This window comes from Neodiprion lecontei, chromosome 2, assembly GCF_021901455.1.
Source record: "Neodiprion lecontei isolate iyNeoLeco1 chromosome 2, iyNeoLeco1.1, whole genome shotgun sequence".
Lineage (NCBI taxonomy): Eukaryota > Metazoa > Arthropoda > Insecta > Hymenoptera > Diprionidae > Neodiprion > Neodiprion lecontei.
The window spans coordinates 591,994-610,775 of NC_060261.1; the positions used below are offsets into that span (position 1 = coordinate 591,994).

Consider the following 18,782-nt stretch of genomic DNA (forward strand, 5'->3'; position numbering starts at 1 on the left):
TAAAAAAAACTTTTACCTTGGGTTGCTTTAATGCGATCTACGTGGAGCTAAGTACCTGATTATTCATATCAAGATCTATACGAATAAAAGTACAATACTAGGCTATAAAACATATATATCCCATATGTGTACTGTTCGATATTCAAACACGAAGTGCCCACATTCTTAAAATTGTATGCAATCCACGTAAATATAATATCCTCTACCTGTACTACAATATCGTAATAATTTTTCACAATGATACAGTCAAGAGTAACATAACAGGAAATGATGCAGTTTGCAAATTAAACAAATACGCGCTTTTGTCTCTGGCGCTCGCCATATTTGAACCTGGTGTCGCGTCAAAAAGGTGTGGACAGAAGGAACGTTTACGGAAGAATTAGTGATAGTCATAAAATTGACCGCTTAAACATGAATATTACACAGTAGATGCGACACTTAGCGTGTTTAGATTTAAAAATTTGCGTTCATTAGTACGATGCATCGTGTCAACGATCCCGACAACACGTGTGTTTGTGTTGCGTAAATTTGAAGCGTTTCGTCGTTGGTGGTTTCATACGCAAACCGTTTCAACTTGACCGCGTTAATTTAAGGTAAAAAGGCTGGCAAGGGTAACGTGACTGCCGATTGCGCACATACGTGTGACCATCGTAACTTGACAGTTGAAAAGCAGTGAAAAAGGCATGAGTGGTAAACAAGGTCAGGGAACTGTGCACTCTGCCACACCTTGTGTTCTATGGCCGTATAGTGGTTTGAAGGTGTGAAATGACTGTTTGAAACAAGTGAAACAGCGGTTACAAAATCGTGCAATATAACCTAAAATCAAGGATGAGTGCAAGAACGACGGTTACGATGATCGAGCAAGACTGTAGCGCTGTAACGTGTAAATAGCGCCGTAATACTGGATTGCAACGATGTTTCACCACCGGGTTAGCTTGCAGTAGCTAATTACAATAACCAAGCGATATTTTCCTGTTTCATCGAATCGATATACTCATGTATTATCGTTCCGTATTACAATAATTTTTTTCATGTTCAGAGCGACGTTCATGGTTCTCTGAGGTTATGTGAATGGAGTTTTAGTTTCTTACTTTATAGTTAGAACCCGCAGCCAAGTACTTAAATCTATAGTAATGTCACGGGATGCAAGAGAGAAACTTATTTCCCAAAATAACGGCGACTCTAGAAAATATGAGTTGAGGGTTGATGTTCAGACCTAAGCAACTGTGCAAGGGTATCGAGTTTTGAAACTCGCTCGCTGTTCGGAAAGTGGCCTAGAAACACGATTGTTTCAAAGCTACAGGTATGATCGTTGCGCCAGGCAAAGTATAGAAAGGATGGTGTCGAACGTCGTCACCCTGACTCCGATACGGCGCCGCTGTCTCTTCCTTCTCATTGTTATATTGGTGCCCTGCTGTATACTGAATCTCATATCTTCACCTGAAATGCATGAGGAAACTTCCCTGCAGAACAACATAGCGGAGTTGCACGCAAAGCTCCAGCACCTCAACGCCAAGTATATGAACAGTCAGGAGGAGATTAATTTGTTATCGCATCAGCTGTCTCAACTCTTGGACAGCAGCCATACTCTTCCTGATATCCAGTTTTTGATCAACAACGGTAGCTCCAACAACACCAGCATCAAGTTACCGTCGATTTACAATTTTTTGCCTCATTTACTATACGATGCTAATAGCCTTCGTCCAGCCTTCTTTCAAGGTAAAGGTCGCACTGGAGCCAGTGTTGTGCTCGGTGTTCCAACCGTCAAGAGAGAAGTTCAAAGCTACCTGCTCGCCACGCTTAAGAACTTGATCGATTTCATGAGCAGTTCAGAAGCAGCTGAAACGATTATCGTTGTATTCGTAGCTGAGGTGAGAGGATACTATTTATAATTTGTAAAAGCAAAATTTGTTAATGGAACAATTCCTGTATGATTATGCGACAATTGGATTACAAATAATTACAAATATTTTTTACTGATGGTTTTTTTTTTTTTTTTTTACAGACCGACTTGGAATACGTTGCCTATGTTGCCAAGCAAATAGAGGTTCAGTAAGTTGAATCAGCAAATCATATTTACATTATTCGTCATGTGAATACTTGTTTCATTAGGTTCCCCGAAGAGTGTGAAGTTGGACTAATAGAGGTGATATCTCCATCTACGCACTACTACCCTGATTTGAGTAAACTTCGTGACACGTTAGGTGACAATCACCAGCGTGTCGTTTGGAGGACCAAACAAAATCTAGACTTTGCATTTCTTATGTCGTATGCTCGTAATAAAGGGACATTTTACGTTCAACTAGAAGATGATATACTGGCAAAAAAGAGTTTTATAACAACCATGAAATCTTATGCTTTGCGCAAAATTAGTTCAAGGGAGGAATGGTTTGTACTTGATTTTTGCCAGCTGGGTTTCATAGGTACATTCAAATGCTCTACTTAAAATTAAAGTCATGTAATTGCCATTTTTCGGTCCCACTTACCGCTAACCGTTTCTGTTATAGGAAAAATGTTCAAATGCGTGGATTTACCTTGGCTTGTACAATTTATCTTGATGTTTCACAATGACAAGCCTGTGGATTGGTTGCTAGATCATCTAGTGTCTACAAAGGTTTGCAATTTGGACAAAGACAGTGTAAGTGTTCAATTGAATTCATAACATCGTTAATGGCAATCTAATATAATGCTTGGATTTTTACATTGCAGAAACATTGTAAGATGGCTAAAGCTGAATTATGGTTGCACTACAAACCGTCGCTCTTTCAACACATCGGCACTCATTCTTCGTTGAAAGGAAAAGTACAAAAACTAAAGGTTTGCAGGCATTTCGATAATATTGGTCCAAAGAAAGTTTGTCCAAATCGCGTGATAATTATACATGAGATTTCATTAATTTTTGGTTATTCTTCATCAACAGGACAATCAGTTTGGAAAAATAACGCTGTTTTATGGGCACATAAATCCTGACGCGACAGTGGAAACGCAAATAAAGCCCTATAAACAATACACCTTGCAAAAAGCATACAAAGGCGAATCATTCTTCTGGGGGCTTTTGCCGCAGCCGGGAGACCATTTGCGTTTCAAGTTCATTGATCCAATTTTTATAAAGAAGTGTGCATTTTACTATTATAACTTTATATGATACTGTATTCGATTACATCATTCAAATACGAATTGAACTTAATGTCCAACTTTATTATGAACAATATTTTCCACAGATATTTGTTCCGTAGTGGGAATGCGGAGCATCCATTGGATCGATTTTATAACACTACTGTTGAAGTTTTGCCTGCAGATTTTGTATCGATCAATAGAAATGCAAACAACGTTACGGAGGATGGTTACATCATCATAGGTGCTTATACCGTACCTATTACATTGCCCGAACAGAAATATTATTAATCACATTCGATATTTTTCTCTAGGTAAATTTGATACGCTCGGAGTAGCCGAAGGTACGGTGGACAGCGGTTTAGGCAAAATAGCGGTATTACGTCTGACTGTTCATAGCGAGAGTGACAACTGGGCTATTCTTTCTGAGGTGCGTAAAAATCATATCCTTGCATACGTGCAGTTTGACTTTACTGTTTGTTTTCGGCCTCATGATTTGAATTACTCAAACCACGAGGAAATACTTGCATATTTACCATAAACTGATTCGTAATGAGTCGTTTTTTAGTAGTCGTCATTCAAGGAGATGGCATTTGTCAGTTTGCAGTGTTTTACGCTTATTTATCATATTCGAGATCTAAATGAATTTTTTCGTAATTACACGCAGATACACATTGTGGAGGAGCAGCCGAGCTGACACGCAGAAGGAGAATCTCGCCGATTTTTTCGTTACTGAACTCATTTATTACACATAAACACATATACAAATAATTTATTTACATGCCAGATATATGTATACCTATAATAATATTTCGTATGTATTTCGCACCAATGTATAGTATTTTTATTCTGAAGAGGCAAAAAGTGATTGGAAATATGTATACATATAACAGATTTACATGTGTATGTGCATATATATATATATATTACAGATATAATTCTTAATGTTGATGTAGATAAAAGATTCTACGATGCGTTTAATTTCCAACACATGTTCGACACGTACTTAGGCGACATAAGGTACAGTCGTTTGTTGCATATAATTTTTGAGATTTATTTATGTCTTACTTATTTTATTTTGTTTTACATTATTGTGGTTAATTTTGTCTGGATATTTTATGATCTGTATGAGAAATTGCATTTTCTTTCGCCATTCCGAGTACCCGATGTAGGTATTTGGTGATTATACAACTGTACATATTATGTAATTTCGTTAACAGTTCTTGATAGTTTAATAATCGCAAACCATATTTATTGCAGTTTTTGCAAAAATAGTTTTTATGTGCGTTAACAATTGTCTTTCGCGAGATCTGAACAAAAAATTATATGGATGTATTTTAATAAGATTAATTGAAATTTTATGAAGATAAGATGATGTTTGGAACAAAGCTTATATTGAATAAACCACTTCTCTACTGTGGGTAAATTTTATGCTTCTAAACTTGACCTCTATAATTATTATTTTCGTACATCTCCCGATCCTCCGACTTTTATAACTGACGAAAATTTAGGCATGTACCTATCCCTGCATTTACCAATGAACATACATACATGCGTGCTTTTTCACTCCCTTTTGCAGATATTTCTTTAAAAGTTGCAACCTCGGTATTGAATCCAAGTAACGAAACGTAGCCACCACCGTAGGAAAAGCGTTTATTTTTTAAATCTGAGGTTGACGAGAGCTCGATATGGCTTCGGGCTGATCGTTACGCCATCGATAAATTCAATCGTCGGTTTTGTTTCTCCGGGCACAACCGAAAATGTAAACGTTTGCAAAAGTGTAGCTGTCAATAGAAATACGTTACTTTTCGCCAATACTTCGCCTATGCAGCGGTGCTTGCCTGAAATAATAAATGTAGACAGATATAATTTCTCTGTGCAGACTAAATTTTACTTACTTTTCCCGTATAATTTACCGGGATTTACCGTAACTAAAGGGCAGAAATCGACTGGGTATAGTAATCGTTCCGGCGTCGTTGATGAACCTTTCTGGTCGAAAAATCTCGGGATCTTCCCAAAATTCGTCCATTAATATTCCATTGAAATTCACAACAATCATTGTGTCCTAGAAATTTGACATGATATGACTCGCAATACACTCGTACACTATACTCTCCGTCCAAGAATTTGAACAGAAGCGGGATTATAATGTAATGTATTGATCAAAAATTCGTAATGTGCAAAATTTCATTCAAATACGTGATGATAGTATTTCTACTATTCTATTGGAATTGAAATTCAGAACAATAAAACTATGGTCGTGTCACTTTTTCCAACAAACCGAAGGGTTTCAAATAATTTTTTTCGATCAGACAATTTCCGCGTATCATACACTAATTTTATTCGCAGGATTGTAGCCTTTCAAAAATACGAGCTTGAAGTTAGTAACGTTACCGTAACGAAACATTGGAAAAAAATGCACTATTTTCCAATTTTAGAATGACCGAGTTTTAGAAATATGGGGACATCCTGCCTTATTACGACTTACTGAATATCAGAAGATTCTAAACCTGCGGAATCACGAATTTGCTCAACATCTAACGGTACGATAATGTCACCAGCTTCAACATGATTCAAAAATGACACTACAATCTCTAAGAAAACCATGATGTGATGATGTTGATGTGTTTTTACCTTTGGTATTCGATAGCCAGCAATGACCGTGTCTTTTAACGCTCTGTGAGGAATGTTCATCGTTCTGCCCATGAACATTCTCAACGACTCCAAAACAATCGCGTCGACATACGGCATTCTGTATTTCACAACACTTGATTACATTCATTGATCCGACAATTTATGTAGCATCTATTTTTTTCATATTATATCATACCTAGGTCGATCGGCTAGCGTGGGTAATCGGTCCCTTCCAACAACCGCGTCGATTTCCCGCTGCGCTTTTTCTTGAACCTCCGGGCAAAGCACGAGGTATAAAAAACACGTTTCCAATGCTTTGGAGGTGGTCTCAGAGCCTGCTATGAACAAATCTAAGCAGGTTGCCAACAGCTGAGATTCTGTGTAAGATTATTATTTTACTGGGACTTATTTCATATACGTATTTTCATATTTCAGAAAAAATCGGACGGAAATGTGAATCAGACGTGTATGACCGGTAATTTTTAAACGCACCTGTATAACTTTCACTGTTACTTGTTCGCAGTCGCATATTTATGTAAGCGTCCATCAAATCCCTGACCTGGGACGGATTGAAAGTTGTTTTATGATTTTCCAACTCTTCCTGAAATATTTTTAAGGATAATATTGTAAAACGAAAATGCTCCACCAGCTGGCTACTTGTCGTAGAATTACGCTCGCAGCCTCATCATAATTCACTTACGTTGAGAAAATCCCATATGTGCTGATGCACGTCTAAAAATTGTTTGTAGCCAGACATTTCTGGCGCGAGAATTCTTAAAATTGGGAAGTAACCGAAGAGACACCCGGTCATGTCGACATCTTTCAATAAGCTGTTGAGTAATCTCTGTAGGTGTAATAACTTCTTGTCTTCGTTACTATATCTGTAAAAAGTTGGTCAAATTGAGCCTCGAATTTACTTTAGGCATATGAATTAATGTTTCGAGACCGATGAAATTTACCTTATCATTTTCTTTACAAAACTGTAATCTACGTCACTGACGAGAGAACAGAAGAATCATGTCTATTCGCAATATCTCTCACCTCTTTCCGGCTATCATTTCCCACAGGGTGTTCAAAACAGGAACGCCGAAAACTTCGTTCATCGAAATGATCATTTCTCCCGACTCTGACAATTTCCTGACTTCGTCGTAGTCCTCAGGTTTAACGTACATGTCTTCAATTTTCAAGGTGGTCTTTGGACTGGTCCGAACATCGTTTGACCCATGATTCGAATCCTTCGAGTCGGGGTGACTTTTTTCCTTTTCGTCAATCGCGCCGTTACTCCCAAGCTGGTATATTTGACCACTGTTGATGCGACTGCGACAGCAATCATCCCTGGGCTCCGTGCTCGGAGTTGAGTCTCGCTTCTTTGTTCGGGAAATTTTTTTCAAATGTTCAACAAGGTGAACGGCTTCTGCTTCGATCAACGAAGCCATCGTATCGCGACCGAAACCAAATTCTCGCAGGTGACGGAGTAAAAATCGACGCTGTTCTACCCAGAAAGAACCATCGGTAACAAGGATTCCTAAAAAGTTCAAGCGATAGCACATTGCATTCTCGATTCTCTGTATATCTTTCAAATAAAATTCTTGTTCGCTATGGCAGATTTTCAAGTAGTCCCGCCTAATACGTGTTCAAAGACCTTGGCGTTGCCCCCTTGTTCTAGCCTGATAGAAGAATCCATCTGGCCGACCATCGCAGTCCTCGTTGTTCAGCATTGACTGAATAGTCTCGTAGTCATTCAGTACGACTATGCGGTCTCCCCCGATCTTTATGCCAAATATCGGACCGTATCTCTTCGAAAGAACCATGCACGCCTTGTACAAACACCCCGTCGCCTTTCGTATACGAGATACTTCCAGAGCCGAGCCGATGATGGGCCACCATATTGGTCCTAGGGCATATTGTTTTTACATGCTTGTATAAACCATCAACCGAACGCGTGGTACGTTACCTGGAGGGAAGCCCTTCGGTTTTCGCAACCCTATGTAAAAGTAGAGGAACGCTAAGATCGTTATTGAAATGGTCTGCAAGAACATCCTGCAAATAGAAAAGAAAGTGTAAATGCTCTAGGAAAATCTCTAAATGTAGACTATCTACCTCTAGTCTTACGTACACTGCAATGTTACGCAATGATAATCTGCGCCTTAGTTTGCCCTGTATCTTTACAACGTATACTCGAATAACGTTCCATATAAGAAATCAGTCAAATTCAAACGGTCCTATAAAAGAGCATATTTTTCATCTAACTTGTATATGGGCTAATTGCTGCATAAGTTAAGAAAACGGATAGGGATAAAAAGTCTTTTCAACGAATTCTCTTCTTCTGCGTATATGTAATTCAAGTATGACGCATGACGTTTTTCCGGAGGAATATGTCGCAGATAAGTGTCTATGTATAAGAGTGAAACTGGTATATTCTCTCGCGGACGGAGAAAGTTGTGCATACGAGGCAACACTGAAATTATGGTCACCATTCGCTGCCATAATTCTGCAGTGTAGTTATGCAACTATATAATGGTCCATATTTTTGTTCACTGCAGTGTACCATTCTAACAATAATGAACGTCATAAATTATTCTGAAACTATTGAACACAATATTTTTTCGCTATTAAAAATTAATGTATAGAGAGAAGTCCGGAAAGATGTTTTCTATATTGCGTCGCTACAGTAAAACGAATCTAATTTTATCGACATTACTAACAATTTGGATAAAAGAATTTACGAAACTTTTGTTACTTTTAAACGTGCATTAGCTGGTAGAAAATTTTCTGTAAACACATCAGCACATGTCAAGATCTGCAATATTTTCGTCTAAAATATTCTTTTACAACGTGGGCTGTTTCCACGACCGCGACGGGGTGGAAAGTGTAAACGCTCAATTTGCTTACAGCATTCGAATTGTATGATATTTATGCTCACCTGCAATGCAGAGTACCGTAATCGTTGTTCGATGTGCGGAGAAAATCTAACTACTAATACTCGTAGTCAAGTCTACGGATGCGAATTATCGCGAGGCTTGACCCCCTACTCTGGAAGTAGTTTCGCTTTTCCAGCCTTCTAATTGAACTTTTTCTGATTCTCGTAACGTATATAGAGACGAGATTATAATGTCGAAGCAAGGGAGGGCGTCAGAGATCATATCTCTCAAATTTGTCTTCATCATATAAAAGACAATTTCTTGTGATAAACAAAAGTCCAGACACGAACATTTCGCGATTTCTATAATTATTGTATAACGTATATTTTCCATGCTACCGTTCTGGTTACATGGTGAAATTGTGTATAGTATAATTGTGCTTAGGCTAGAATTAAGCTGAGATTGGGTTTCGATGAAATCGTCTGGATTTCTGATCTGTTGTAGATCTTTGCAATCTGAAAAAAAGTCTCCATGGGCACGACCCTCCGCCGTAAATAGTTTGGGCGCTAGAGACCACAGAACCTTAAACTGTTCATCCGTTATCCAGTATTCCTTTGTGGGAGAAAAAATACGAAAAAAATTATTACTTCTGATATATGAATACAACTTAGGCATGTGACCGGTTATGGCCACTTTAAGTTTATGGACACATCCCCTTCTCCAACCTCAATTTTACATGGTGGGAAATTGGGAAAATTTTTACCGCATATAAAATAGCCACGCAACAGTTATGCCTAAAGATTGGCATCCAAAGATACACCCGTGTACTGTTCAGCCGGTATTAAAAAGGGCGCAGTTTACATTTGAAACAATTAGGCAAGATCAAATGGATGAGATTACGACGTGTATTCATTAATGATATACCTATATTTACACGTTTATTATTTACATTGTCAATCGTGTTACAAAAATATTTAATCTTAACATTTAATCACTGGAGGCTGGTTCTTCTGGATCTATGATTTGAAGAGGCAGTTTATCCCCCCAATCGCTGTGTCTGGCACATTTGTATAGCGGTCTGTAATCATTGAAGATTAATATGCTACCGTGTAACACGAAGCTTAGTTTAAACGGTAAGTTGACGTCTATTTTTCAGTAACGTAGGCGTAACGCTATCGAGAAATAGGCACAAGTGCGTAATTTATACGTATTGGATTGGTGGGTGTGGGACAGGGACGTTTTTGTGAAACTTGACTCACGCAGTACTTTCAAAATCACGCGAAACAGAACTTCGTTTGGCACAACAACTCTTACTCACTTTCCGTGCTTACTGGCTGTAAAGACAATCTCCTCGAGTTTCCCTGTCGCTGTACAGATCCGACACATTGTATGCTTTGAACGAACCAAACTTGGTCTGACAAGTCTGGGCCACTGTGGATCATCTGCGGGACGCTCACCTATCGCCAAAAATATCGTAGTTTAATTTTTATCCTGATAAAATGCAGGATCGAGAAAAGGAAGGGAAAAGAAAAAATCACTGAAAGAATAACCTTTCTTAAGGACGACGTACGAATATCGTTCCTTTTTCAATTCTGATTGTTTTCCTACCGACACGGTGAAATAAGATGATTGGAAGTTACATGGTGTTTTGTCAACGATATATCTCGGGCAGATCATGTCGTGGGGACACTGAAATCAATCCGTTTATCCGTGAAAACTTCATAGACTATTGACATTGAATAGCGATAAGATTTGACTGCAGCCGTACACTGTGGACAGCTGCTTTCGGCTACTTACTGGTGCGAAGACGTGAAACGGATTCGGATTGTCAGTCTCCAAGGATTTACTGGACATATCCAAAACAAAGTCACGGGCCTCGTTTACAATCTGTACACATTAACGACACAAAATAGAAACAGGCTTGAACTGATAGCGTTCAAGTGCTCTTAAATACATGTATATAAAATTATGGCAAATGGAAATTTACTATCAGTCTATGATTTTTCATATTTATGTATGCTCAGTTTATGGATTTGCGCAATGGAAAATAGTACAAGGTGAGTACCCTGAATCCCGCATTTGTTCCCTGTTCAACGATGATTAAATAGTTGTTAGTCCGCATCCAAAGATTTAAAACTACTTCAAGCCTTGCTTGCGCGTTCGGCAACTCCATTAAAGAAAATGCCGAAACGACGATGTCTGATTTTATCTGAAACATGGAAGAATAGGTTTGAAAACGAAGTTAACCAGCTGATGAGTTTACGGTATTGAGTTTAGCTGATTAATCTCACCCTTGCTGACGATGGTAAAAATTGCCGAAAGTAAACTTCCTTGAGCTTGGACGGGTGATTCGCTATTATGGATTCCGCCAAGCGATGCATGTCTCCCGAAGAATCTACGCAGTAATATTCATTCAACGATGTTATCCAGAACTGAGACGCCGCCCTAGGACAAAAGGGAAAATTTTTTTTAACTCGGCATAAGACCCCTTTCCTCCAATATTTTCGATAAGAAGGAATTAACCTACCATGTGACTGTGCCGATTCCAGATCCAAAGTCAAACAACGCTTTCGGCTGAAATTCTTTATCAGCCAGGTGTATCTCGTTAAATATCTGATATAATACTGAATATTCCTGAGCTCCACGAGCCAGCATGTAACATAGGCTTTTGTAAGCATCGTATTCCACAGCAACCCAAGCGTAAACCCGCTGCTTCAATTTAATTTTAACGTTATACTGATTTCTTTTCCAAAACTCGTCTATTTCATCGTTAGATAATTTACTTAGATCGACTTTTCTCGACACTAACTCTTGCACTTCCGTTAGTTTATCAACAAATTCATGTTTTTCCAAGGGTGGGTGGCGCTGTTTTAAATAATTAGCTAGGATGCCAGCCACTTTGCGCAGAGGTTTCACTGGATGATCTGCGACATGAATTTATAATTAATTAGGGATTCATTAACGCGTTGTGTCACAACTCAATCGCAGTGCAGACAGTGAAATTTAAATCTAAACAAACAAGAGAAAAAAGGATTCGAATACCTGCGGTAGCTTCAACCATCGCTTTTTCGATCCATTCCGGTAATTGCATGGCTCGTGACTTTATTATTCCGGGATGTCGTTTTGGATTGAGCTCATCTGTTTCTATTTGTTTATTCACACTCTCGTCAATTTTCACCATCGCCCTCACCGATGCCTGAGACGCAAAGACGAATTTTACATTATCTATTAGGATTTAATTGTAATTAAGATACTCGACTTGTTATTCAAACCTCACCCATCGCTTCTGTATGGTTTCCAGTGCCGTAAATCTTCGCAACATTGTTACTGAAAGAAATTTTATTCATTATAAAAATCATCGAGCTTCGCTTGCCTGCTTGTTCAAAACAATTACGTCTGATACGAAATTTTTCGTTTGAAAGACCCGTAATGTAAATGAAAATGGAAACCACTAACGTTATCTAGTTTGATTCCTTTGAAATTGTGCGCTTCGCTTCTTATATTTTCTCAAGTAGTTTCTGCTCTAGAATTTTTATAGTCTATGCAAGGACATAACCCAAAATACCGCATCCATTCAAATGCATACTCATGAGCTATCTACACATACTTGTGTGTGTATGTCAGATCTGTTTGCCAACCGTTTACGGTTTATAAATAAGTCGATGAGTCTTGAAAGACAGATTCGAGGATGGGAATTCAATTTACCAGCGTAGCTCAAGAGGACCAGTTTTGATTGAAATATAGAAACGAACGCGACAAGTGCGATACAATGAAATTCGCGGAACACTTGGGCGCTCATATAACTCCGGAATGGAGAAAACAGTACATTAATTACGAGGTAACCAGATAGTTGATGAAATCATAGTTTTATATCACGCATGTATATAGCAGAGTGTCTTGACCGTTTGAAATGACATGGAGAATTGAGTTTCCATTCATGTAACCCATGTCCAAATACATCTAATATCCAATATTACATTTACTTACAGAATTCGTTCTAGATTACACTACTCTGACTCTGTCGTACCGTCCTGTTTATTGATTGATAATAATTTTTCAAAACGATTTCTCGTGTACTACACCGGTTGTTTCAAGTAATAACTAGTTATAACCTAAAACATAAACAGATCAGAGTATCTTCGAAACACGCTCTCCAATACAGACTCATCGAGTCTGTGCGTGGTGAACACTGTAAGACAATGAACAAATATCCAATAAGAGGTTCGACTCAGACAAGAATCTTGACAATTTTCCTCCAGGCACTTTCCAGGCCAACATCCCTGGCCATAATCTTGTATACACGCGATCTGGTGGTGAAAGCTTATAATAATAAAAAGGCGGTAGGCCACTGAGGTTTCAATTCAAATATTGCATCGACTTTTATGCGCTTTTTCAAAATTGACGATTGATTGACGAACACAAGTGAAAATTTCGAAGGAGAATCGTTGATAATTAGTGTTAAATAAAAAATGATAAAAACGCTGTTTTGATTAAGGAAATGAAGGCCTTGTTGTACGCTGCGATCGAACAAGCTCCAGCGGTAGAAGCTATCGGACCGCATGTTTTGGAAAGGTATTTCAGTAAATTTGACGAAACTTTCTTTCACTATTGTGACAAGGAGCTGGCAAAAATCAACACGTTTTATTCAGGTGATTAATAAATTGTGCATGACTCACAGTATTATTGCTTACATACTTGGCGTGAATTGAAAAAAAATATCCGATCTTTAAATCGAAACTGGTTTCTGCAGAGAAGTTGGCGGAGGCGATGCGTAGATACGCAACCCTTACAAGTGAGCTGAGTGGAGTTCAAACCGTCGTCGACGAAGTGAAATCCGGTGGCCATAAAGGCCCGTATAATGGACGCATTATTCACAAGAAGCCAGTACCGGCGCGTAAGATTCGGGAATTGAAACTTGCCTTTTCCGAGTTTTATCTTTCGCTGATACTGCTTCAAAATTATCAAAATCTGAACTTCACCGGGTTCAGAAAAATCTTGAAGAAACATGACAAAGTGCGTTGCATATCGGTTCATAAATATTCGATATCACTTGATACATTAACAGTGTGTGCATAATATCATATCATATTCTGCAGATGCAGATAACGCGTAAGATTTCATATATATTACAATCGGGAAATGGATGATTTCAGTTGTTAAACGTTGAAGTAGGGTCGAAATGGAGAGCAGAGCACGTCGAGGGCGCGTTATTTCATATTCACAAAGACATCGACAGACTGATTGGTGAAACGGAGGCAGTATTCACCCGCGATTTAGAACACGGTGATCGTCAACGAGCAATGAAACGTCTACGTGTCCCGCCCTTGGGAGAGCAACTCTCGCCCTGGATAACGTTCAAAGTCGGCCTCTTTTCCGGGGCCTTTGTAGTCCTACTCGTGGCCGTTGTGCTTTCCGGTAATGATGAGCCAGGGCAAAGCGAGAAATACCTTTTTTTTGCAAAAACAATTTGTCCACACGGAAGTAATCTGCGTCGTTACAACTTGACCACTAAAAATTTTATTGGAAAAAAGGTATTTCTACCCTTTGCTCGATTGGTTTCGACACCCTCTCAATACTAAGGTGAAGGGATCCAAGGATCAATTGCATCAACTCAATTTTATCACAGGGGCCTATAACAACGACAGAAGTGACTGGAGGGTATTGTGTAGGCTCTACCGTGGTCCGTTCTTGATGATACAATTCTTTTTTCTCATGGGAATAAATGTTTACGGATGGAGATCCTCAGGGGTTAACCACGTGTTAATCTTCGAATTAGACCCACGAAATCATTTGTCGGAGCAGGTTAGATAATACTTCCATTACACGTACCATATCCATAAACAACGGGAAATATAAAAATAAGACCAATTCAGCCGTCGATCGATCATCAATTCGTGCTAATTCTCATTTTCAGCACATCATTGAAATGGCGAGTATTTTTGGAATCGTTTGGACCTTGTCGGTGCTCGGCTTTTTATACAGCGACAATTTAGGAGTCTCCCCATTTGTACAGCCGGTAATTTGAGAAAGCGGAGATTGGGCCAAAGTGGATTTTCTAGACAATATTACGATTCTCGAGGGTCTGTTAATCCTTCGCCAGTAATGGCTCTCCCTTTCGAGTTGTAGGGGTATCAATTTATTTGTCATCTAAGAATGGAAAGAAGCAAATCCACTCTGACCTAGTCACTTCCTATACTAACTTGACGATGTTCAATACTTATTCGCCAATTGACAATGCCGTTAGTTGGTCTCGATTGAATATTCAATCATACAATGAGAGTAACCTTTAATCCGCGCAGGTTCTGCTGTATGCAGGATTAATGGCATTCCTTTTCAACCCGACGAAAACTCTGCGACACGAGGCTAGATTTTGGGCGTTGCGAGTCATGGGGCGAATATTTTGTGCGCCATTCTTTTACGTGGGATTCGCCGACTTTTGGCTTGCCGATCAGCTCAACTCCCTTCAAACCGTCTTCCTTGATTTGCAGTACTTTGTCTGTTTCTATACGAAGAACTCGTCATGGACCAGAGTTACGGGTAAGGAATACATACGATACATGAAATAATGCAATTACAGTGTGTCAGTATGAATTTCAATAGTCAATCACATTTCACATGATATAGATGCGGAAGTCTGTATATTACACGAGCACTCGATGAGGCCTTTCGTAGCCTGCCTGCCGGCGTGGTTCCGATTCGCTCAGTGCCTAAGACGGTACAGGGATACGAAAGAAATTTTCCCTCACCTGGCAAACGCATCGAAATACGCTACGAGCTTTTTCGTCGTCATCTTCTCATACCTTCATCTCGCGTACGCCAGTAAGCGATCGCCTGTTGTATAATTCTTTTACGTTAAACTCCGTCGCAATTATTGGAAAATGTCCTCATGACGTCAGAGCCTAATAGTGGGCGCCATTGTACCACCACATAACCTAAGTTTTTCATTTTAATGATGGCAAATCGTAAAATTCTTGGTCTTTCAAATTGCTCATGTCACATAAATGAGTGAATCGTAATCAATAATATACATGTTCTATTATCCACGCGCGAAAAAATACGGTCAACGGTCAGCTGTCAGCCTGGTTGCATTGGTTTGATTTTTTTCCACCAGACGACGCATCGCAAGGTGACTATCCCAATAAGTTATAATGATTTCCGTGCCTGCAGATCGTTACCAAACAACAACGCAGAACCCGTATTTCTACCTCTGGGTTGTCGCGAGCGTTGTTAGTTCCTGCTTCGCCTATACTTGGGACGTTAAATTAGACTGGGGCCTACTCGAAGTGCGAAAAGGCGAGAACAAGTTTCTTCGCGAAGAAATTGTTTACTCCTCGCCGGTAAGTTTATTTTCTCTCAGAATTAAAGCCGTTGAACAGTTTTTGCGTAATTCGAAATATTACGATCTATGCGTTTATAGAATTGTTTTACGCAATGATAACTTTTTCGGAATCGCGAACCGTGTTCGATGTGCGGCACATGAGCGCTTGCAGTTTGTAGCGAACTTCAGTTTGCAACGTTATATGCGTGCGAGTGTGTATCGATTGTAAAATGATTTGGTTACGTCACGCCGCAGTATTACTACTACTTTGCGATCGTTGAAGATTTTATCCTCCGATTTGGTTGGGCATTTTCATTATCTCTCACCGAAATGGGCTACGTGCATGCCGATCTGATGGTCTCCATCGTTGCACCCTTAGAAGTATTCAGGTGCGCATCGACGAGTGCATGGAAGATAATATACGAGGGTTTAAGAATATTGGCCAAGCTTTCATAATTGCATTTAAACTGGCTATAACAACTATGTGTGATCTTTGATGGAATTTTAGCTAAAAAAATAGCTTCAATATTTCTAAACCCTGTAGTTCGAACGTTTGATATGTACACGTATACGTAATATGTAACTAATAACGCGTCCGCATGTCTTTTAAAAGGCTTTTCATTTCCATCACACATGTGCTGTCCTATAAACCAAATCCATATATGGTACTTGGCAAGTAATACATTTTTCTCGCGTATAAACATTTATTGACGTTTTAGTCAATGTATCAATAATCGATGCTGATGTCATCGGTATCGCCTAGTTGCTCGGTGTCAATGTAACTCAAAGTATCTCTTATCCCTGGTAAATAACATCGTATAGAAGGTACATGTGGAATTATTTGCGGCTGGAAAACGAGCACCTCAATAACGTTGGAAAGTTTCGAGCGGTAAGAGACATTTCGATTGGACCAATGCGTTATGACGAATTTACTGATCGGGGACCCGAGGGTGCCATGCGTCTTATGGACGCGGCTGATGACGACGGCGACGAAGACAGCTGCGACGTTGTGCGGTGATAACGAAGTGGAAGAACCTGAAACGGGAAGACGATCTCAATTCTAAAATATTACAAATTTTCTGCGTAGGTTTAATTAAATGCATGAGGCGTCCTCCACCAATTCAGTAACTTTTCTTTGTTATTCTCTCGGATCTGTGCCATAATTGGTTATATAGTAGTACAGTACTACAAGGTACTCTCCGTGAATTTTTTATGATTTTTTAATTTACTCGTTTCGGAGTTGGTTTTTTTTCTTCCTTCAAACCCGTATACCAGGAAAGCTTGATCGATCATCCGTGATATACGGGTTTTAAAAAAAATAAGCCATTTCCGAAACGAGTTATTCGAAAAATCTGAAACATTTCACAGAGAGTATCTTTGGGTAATAATACTATGTAACCAATTATGGAACAGATTCGAGAGGATAAAAAAAAAGTGGCTGATTTGGTAGAGCGCGCCTCATACATTTATATGTATTCTGTAATGGAAACACAAGCCTGGCTTATACATGTATATAAATATCGTACAATATCAGCTAACTGCACGTTTTGCCTTTTGTTACGTTGTTAATAATATTACCATCGTGATATACACAATAATACGTAATTTTGTTCGGAATATATATTGTTCGTATAATATTCAGCTAATCTATATAAACGATTGGATTGAAAACAGGCGATTCGTTTGGAACTTTTTCCGCTTGGAGAACGAACATTTGAATAATTGCGGTAAGTTTCGAGCAGTCAGAGATATATCGATCGCACCGATCGAGCGTTGCGATCACACGCAAATATTGCGAATGATGGATGCTACGGACGGGGTGCGAAATCGTCGGAATGAAGAAAAAAACGACAGACCGAAATCGAAGTCGAGCTGCACTTTAATGCCCGACGTAGAAACGACGTTGAAAGATTTCAGGAACTAATTTACAGATTAGATTATTTTGTTGAGGATTATTTCAACAAATTTGAAAGTACATTACTCCTAGATCCTTTTATAGTATCCGTTGTACAACGTCTCATTACAAAATATTTCATCACTTACAACGCCGTATGCACGAGAGTGTCAGTTTTATGTACCCAGCTGTTCAACGCCGTGTAAACCAATATTATAATATTATGTTAATAATATTCGTTTCACCGATCAGTTGTTAATTTATTCATATCGGAGTGCATCAAGAATATTTATCAAGTCGGAACCAGACAATTGAGTGTATATTGAATTTAAGAAGGCTTGCCGCTCATTTCGAAATTAGTATAACACGTGAATTAGTAAATTGGTGAAATGGTTGGAAATTATTTGGAAATTAACTAAAAAAAAAAACGTCGGTAAAGGTGTAGGAGAATGAAAAAAAAAAAATACACACATACACACTTATACGTACTTAAGTAGCAGTAAAGGATACAGGTGGCGCAACAACGGCTTTAACCGCGATAAGTCCGTCCGAGGCTTGATAAGCTCTGCGAGTCGGACGATATATACGGCCTACATGTACGAGGTAAAGTCATGTAAATTACTGTGCCAGTGGAATACAGAATACAATTTATACCGGATGCGGTAGAAATCGTGCGATTGCGGGCCTCGGACATCCAGTCGTATGATTATATGAAATTATTAAAGTCGCTTAATTTGTTCGTCCGATTTTCGAATAATTTTCCGAGAGTTGAACTTAGATGCCAACCGCACCTGCGGTAAGCCGGCGGGCATGGTGTACAGGTGTATGCGTGTCTAGTAGGAAGGTTGCGGAGAAGAGGGGGGGTGAATTTCCCGAGGAGCAGAAGCGCGAGAATATTGATTGAAGCTCGAGGCGACGGCGCAAACTCCGGGGGAATACTTCGAGGACTTCATGAATGACA

General features: G+C 39.2%; 4 protein-coding genes across 15 annotated transcripts in view; 2 read left to right on the forward strand and 2 right to left on the reverse strand.

The window, feature by feature from the left end:
* Window positions 1-340: 340 nt before the first annotated feature.
* On the forward strand, window positions 341-4,555 carry LOC107220450 (alpha-1,3-mannosyl-glycoprotein 4-beta-N-acetylglucosaminyltransferase B). Its single transcript, XM_015659054.2, has 9 exons — window positions 341-1,871; window positions 2,006-2,052; window positions 2,113-2,423; window positions 2,508-2,638; window positions 2,710-2,817; window positions 2,921-3,114; window positions 3,222-3,358; window positions 3,429-3,544; window positions 3,782-4,555. The coding sequence occupies exons 1-9, from the start codon at window positions 1,338-1,340 to the stop codon at window positions 3,809-3,811; spliced, it is 1,608 nt and encodes a 535-aa protein (XP_015514540.1). The 5' UTR covers window positions 341-1,337; the 3' UTR covers window positions 3,812-4,555.
* Window positions 4,298-8,710, reverse strand: LOC107220417 (probable cytochrome P450 303a1). Of its 2 annotated transcripts, none has more exons than XM_015659009.2 (10): window positions 8,672-8,710; window positions 7,703-7,788; window positions 7,391-7,642; window positions 6,790-7,273; window positions 6,449-6,629; window positions 6,241-6,349; window positions 5,945-6,125; window positions 5,749-5,866; window positions 5,041-5,179; window positions 4,298-4,955 (listed from the first exon to the last, which is right to left on the reverse strand). In XM_015659009.2, exons 2-10 carry the CDS (start codon window positions 7,785-7,787, stop codon window positions 4,768-4,770), a joined length of 1,737 nt encoding a protein of 578 aa, XP_015514495.2. In that variant the 5' UTR covers window position 7,788; window positions 8,672-8,710; the 3' UTR covers window positions 4,298-4,767. The 2 variants fall into 2 exon arrangements, with proteins under 2 accessions (XP_015514495.2, XP_046588047.1); XM_046732091.1 differs by having other exon boundaries at window positions 4,782-4,955; window positions 5,031-5,179; window positions 8,672-8,698.
* Window positions 8,711-9,500: 790 nt separating this feature from the next.
* LOC107220436 (methyltransferase-like protein 17, mitochondrial) overlaps window positions 9,501-18,782 on the reverse strand; it is a 28,061-nt gene continuing 18,779 nt past the window's right edge. For 2 of the 5 annotated variants that reach the window (XM_046732751.1, XM_046732752.1), the window contains 9 exons: window positions 11,887-11,936; window positions 11,652-11,805; window positions 11,137-11,533; window positions 10,901-11,054; window positions 10,675-10,818; window positions 10,407-10,496; window positions 10,160-10,298; window positions 9,928-10,066; window positions 9,501-9,687 (listed from right to left, as the gene is read on the reverse strand). In XM_046732751.1, coding sequence (XP_046588707.1) covers window positions 9,597-9,687; window positions 9,928-10,066; window positions 10,160-10,298; window positions 10,407-10,496; window positions 10,675-10,818; window positions 10,901-11,054; window positions 11,137-11,533; window positions 11,652-11,805; window positions 11,887-11,936 — 1,358 coding nt within the window. In that variant the 3' untranslated portion in view covers window positions 9,501-9,596. Of the gene's footprint in view, window positions 9,688-9,927; window positions 10,067-10,159; window positions 10,299-10,406; window positions 10,497-10,674; window positions 10,819-10,900; window positions 11,055-11,136; window positions 11,534-11,651; window positions 11,806-11,881; window positions 11,937-12,596; window positions 12,804-18,782 lie in introns of those variants that run through there. The other 3 variants (XM_046732753.1, XM_015659032.2, XM_046732750.1) reach the window with 3 other exon arrangements.
* On the forward strand, window positions 12,218-18,781 carry LOC107220434 (xenotropic and polytropic retrovirus receptor 1). Of its 7 annotated transcripts, none has more exons than XM_015659029.2 (11): window positions 12,218-12,447; window positions 13,105-13,258; window positions 13,360-13,622; window positions 13,763-14,024; window positions 14,236-14,411; window positions 14,524-14,625; window positions 14,909-15,146; window positions 15,234-15,428; window positions 15,777-15,946; window positions 16,183-16,316; window positions 17,602-18,069. In XM_015659029.2, the coding sequence occupies exons 1-11, from the start codon at window positions 12,379-12,381 to the stop codon at window positions 17,849-17,851; spliced, it is 2,013 nt and encodes a 670-aa protein (XP_015514515.2). In that variant the 5' UTR covers window positions 12,218-12,378; the 3' UTR covers window positions 17,852-18,069. The 7 variants fall into 7 exon arrangements, with proteins under 7 accessions (XP_015514515.2, XP_046588700.1, XP_046588701.1 ...); XM_046732744.1 differs by lacking the exon at window positions 17,602-18,069 and adding an exon at window positions 16,750-17,594; XM_046732745.1 differs by lacking the exon at window positions 15,234-15,428.

Excerpts from the sequence above, each read along its gene's own strand:
- LOC107220450 (XM_015659054.2), top strand. The coding sequence starts at position 1,338 with ATGGTGTCGAACGTCGTCACCCTGACTCCGATACGGCGCCGCTGTCTC. Across the intron at positions 2,053-2,112 it reads GCCAAGCAAATAGAGGTTCA|GTTCCCCGAAGAGTGTGAAG; the intron begins GTAAGTTGAATC and ends TTGTTTCATTAG. Across the intron at positions 3,359-3,428 it reads GGATGGTTACATCATCATAG|GTAAATTTGATACGCTCGGA; the intron begins GTGCTTATACCG and ends ATTTTTCTCTAG.
- LOC107220417 (XM_015659009.2), bottom strand. The coding sequence starts at position 7,787 with ATGTTCTTGCAGACCATTTCAATAACGATCTTAGCGTTCCTCTACTTT. Across the intron at positions 7,643-7,702 it reads ACCGAAGGGCTTCCCTCCAG|GACCAATATGGTGGCCCATC; the intron begins GTAACGTACCAC and ends AATATGCCCTAG. Across the intron at positions 6,630-6,789 it reads GAAATGATAGCCGGAAAGAG|ATATAGTAACGAAGACAAGA; the intron begins GTGAGAGATATT and ends AACTTTTTACAG.
- LOC107220434 (XM_015659029.2), top strand. The coding sequence starts at position 12,379 with ATGAAATTCGCGGAACACTTGGGCGCTCATATAACTCCGGAATGGAGA. Across the intron at positions 15,147-15,233 it reads GTCATGGACCAGAGTTACGG|ATGCGGAAGTCTGTATATTA; the intron begins GTAAGGAATACA and ends CACATGATATAG. Across the intron at positions 15,947-16,182 it reads AAATTGTTTACTCCTCGCCG|TATTACTACTACTTTGCGAT; the intron begins GTAAGTTTATTT and ends GTCACGCCGCAG.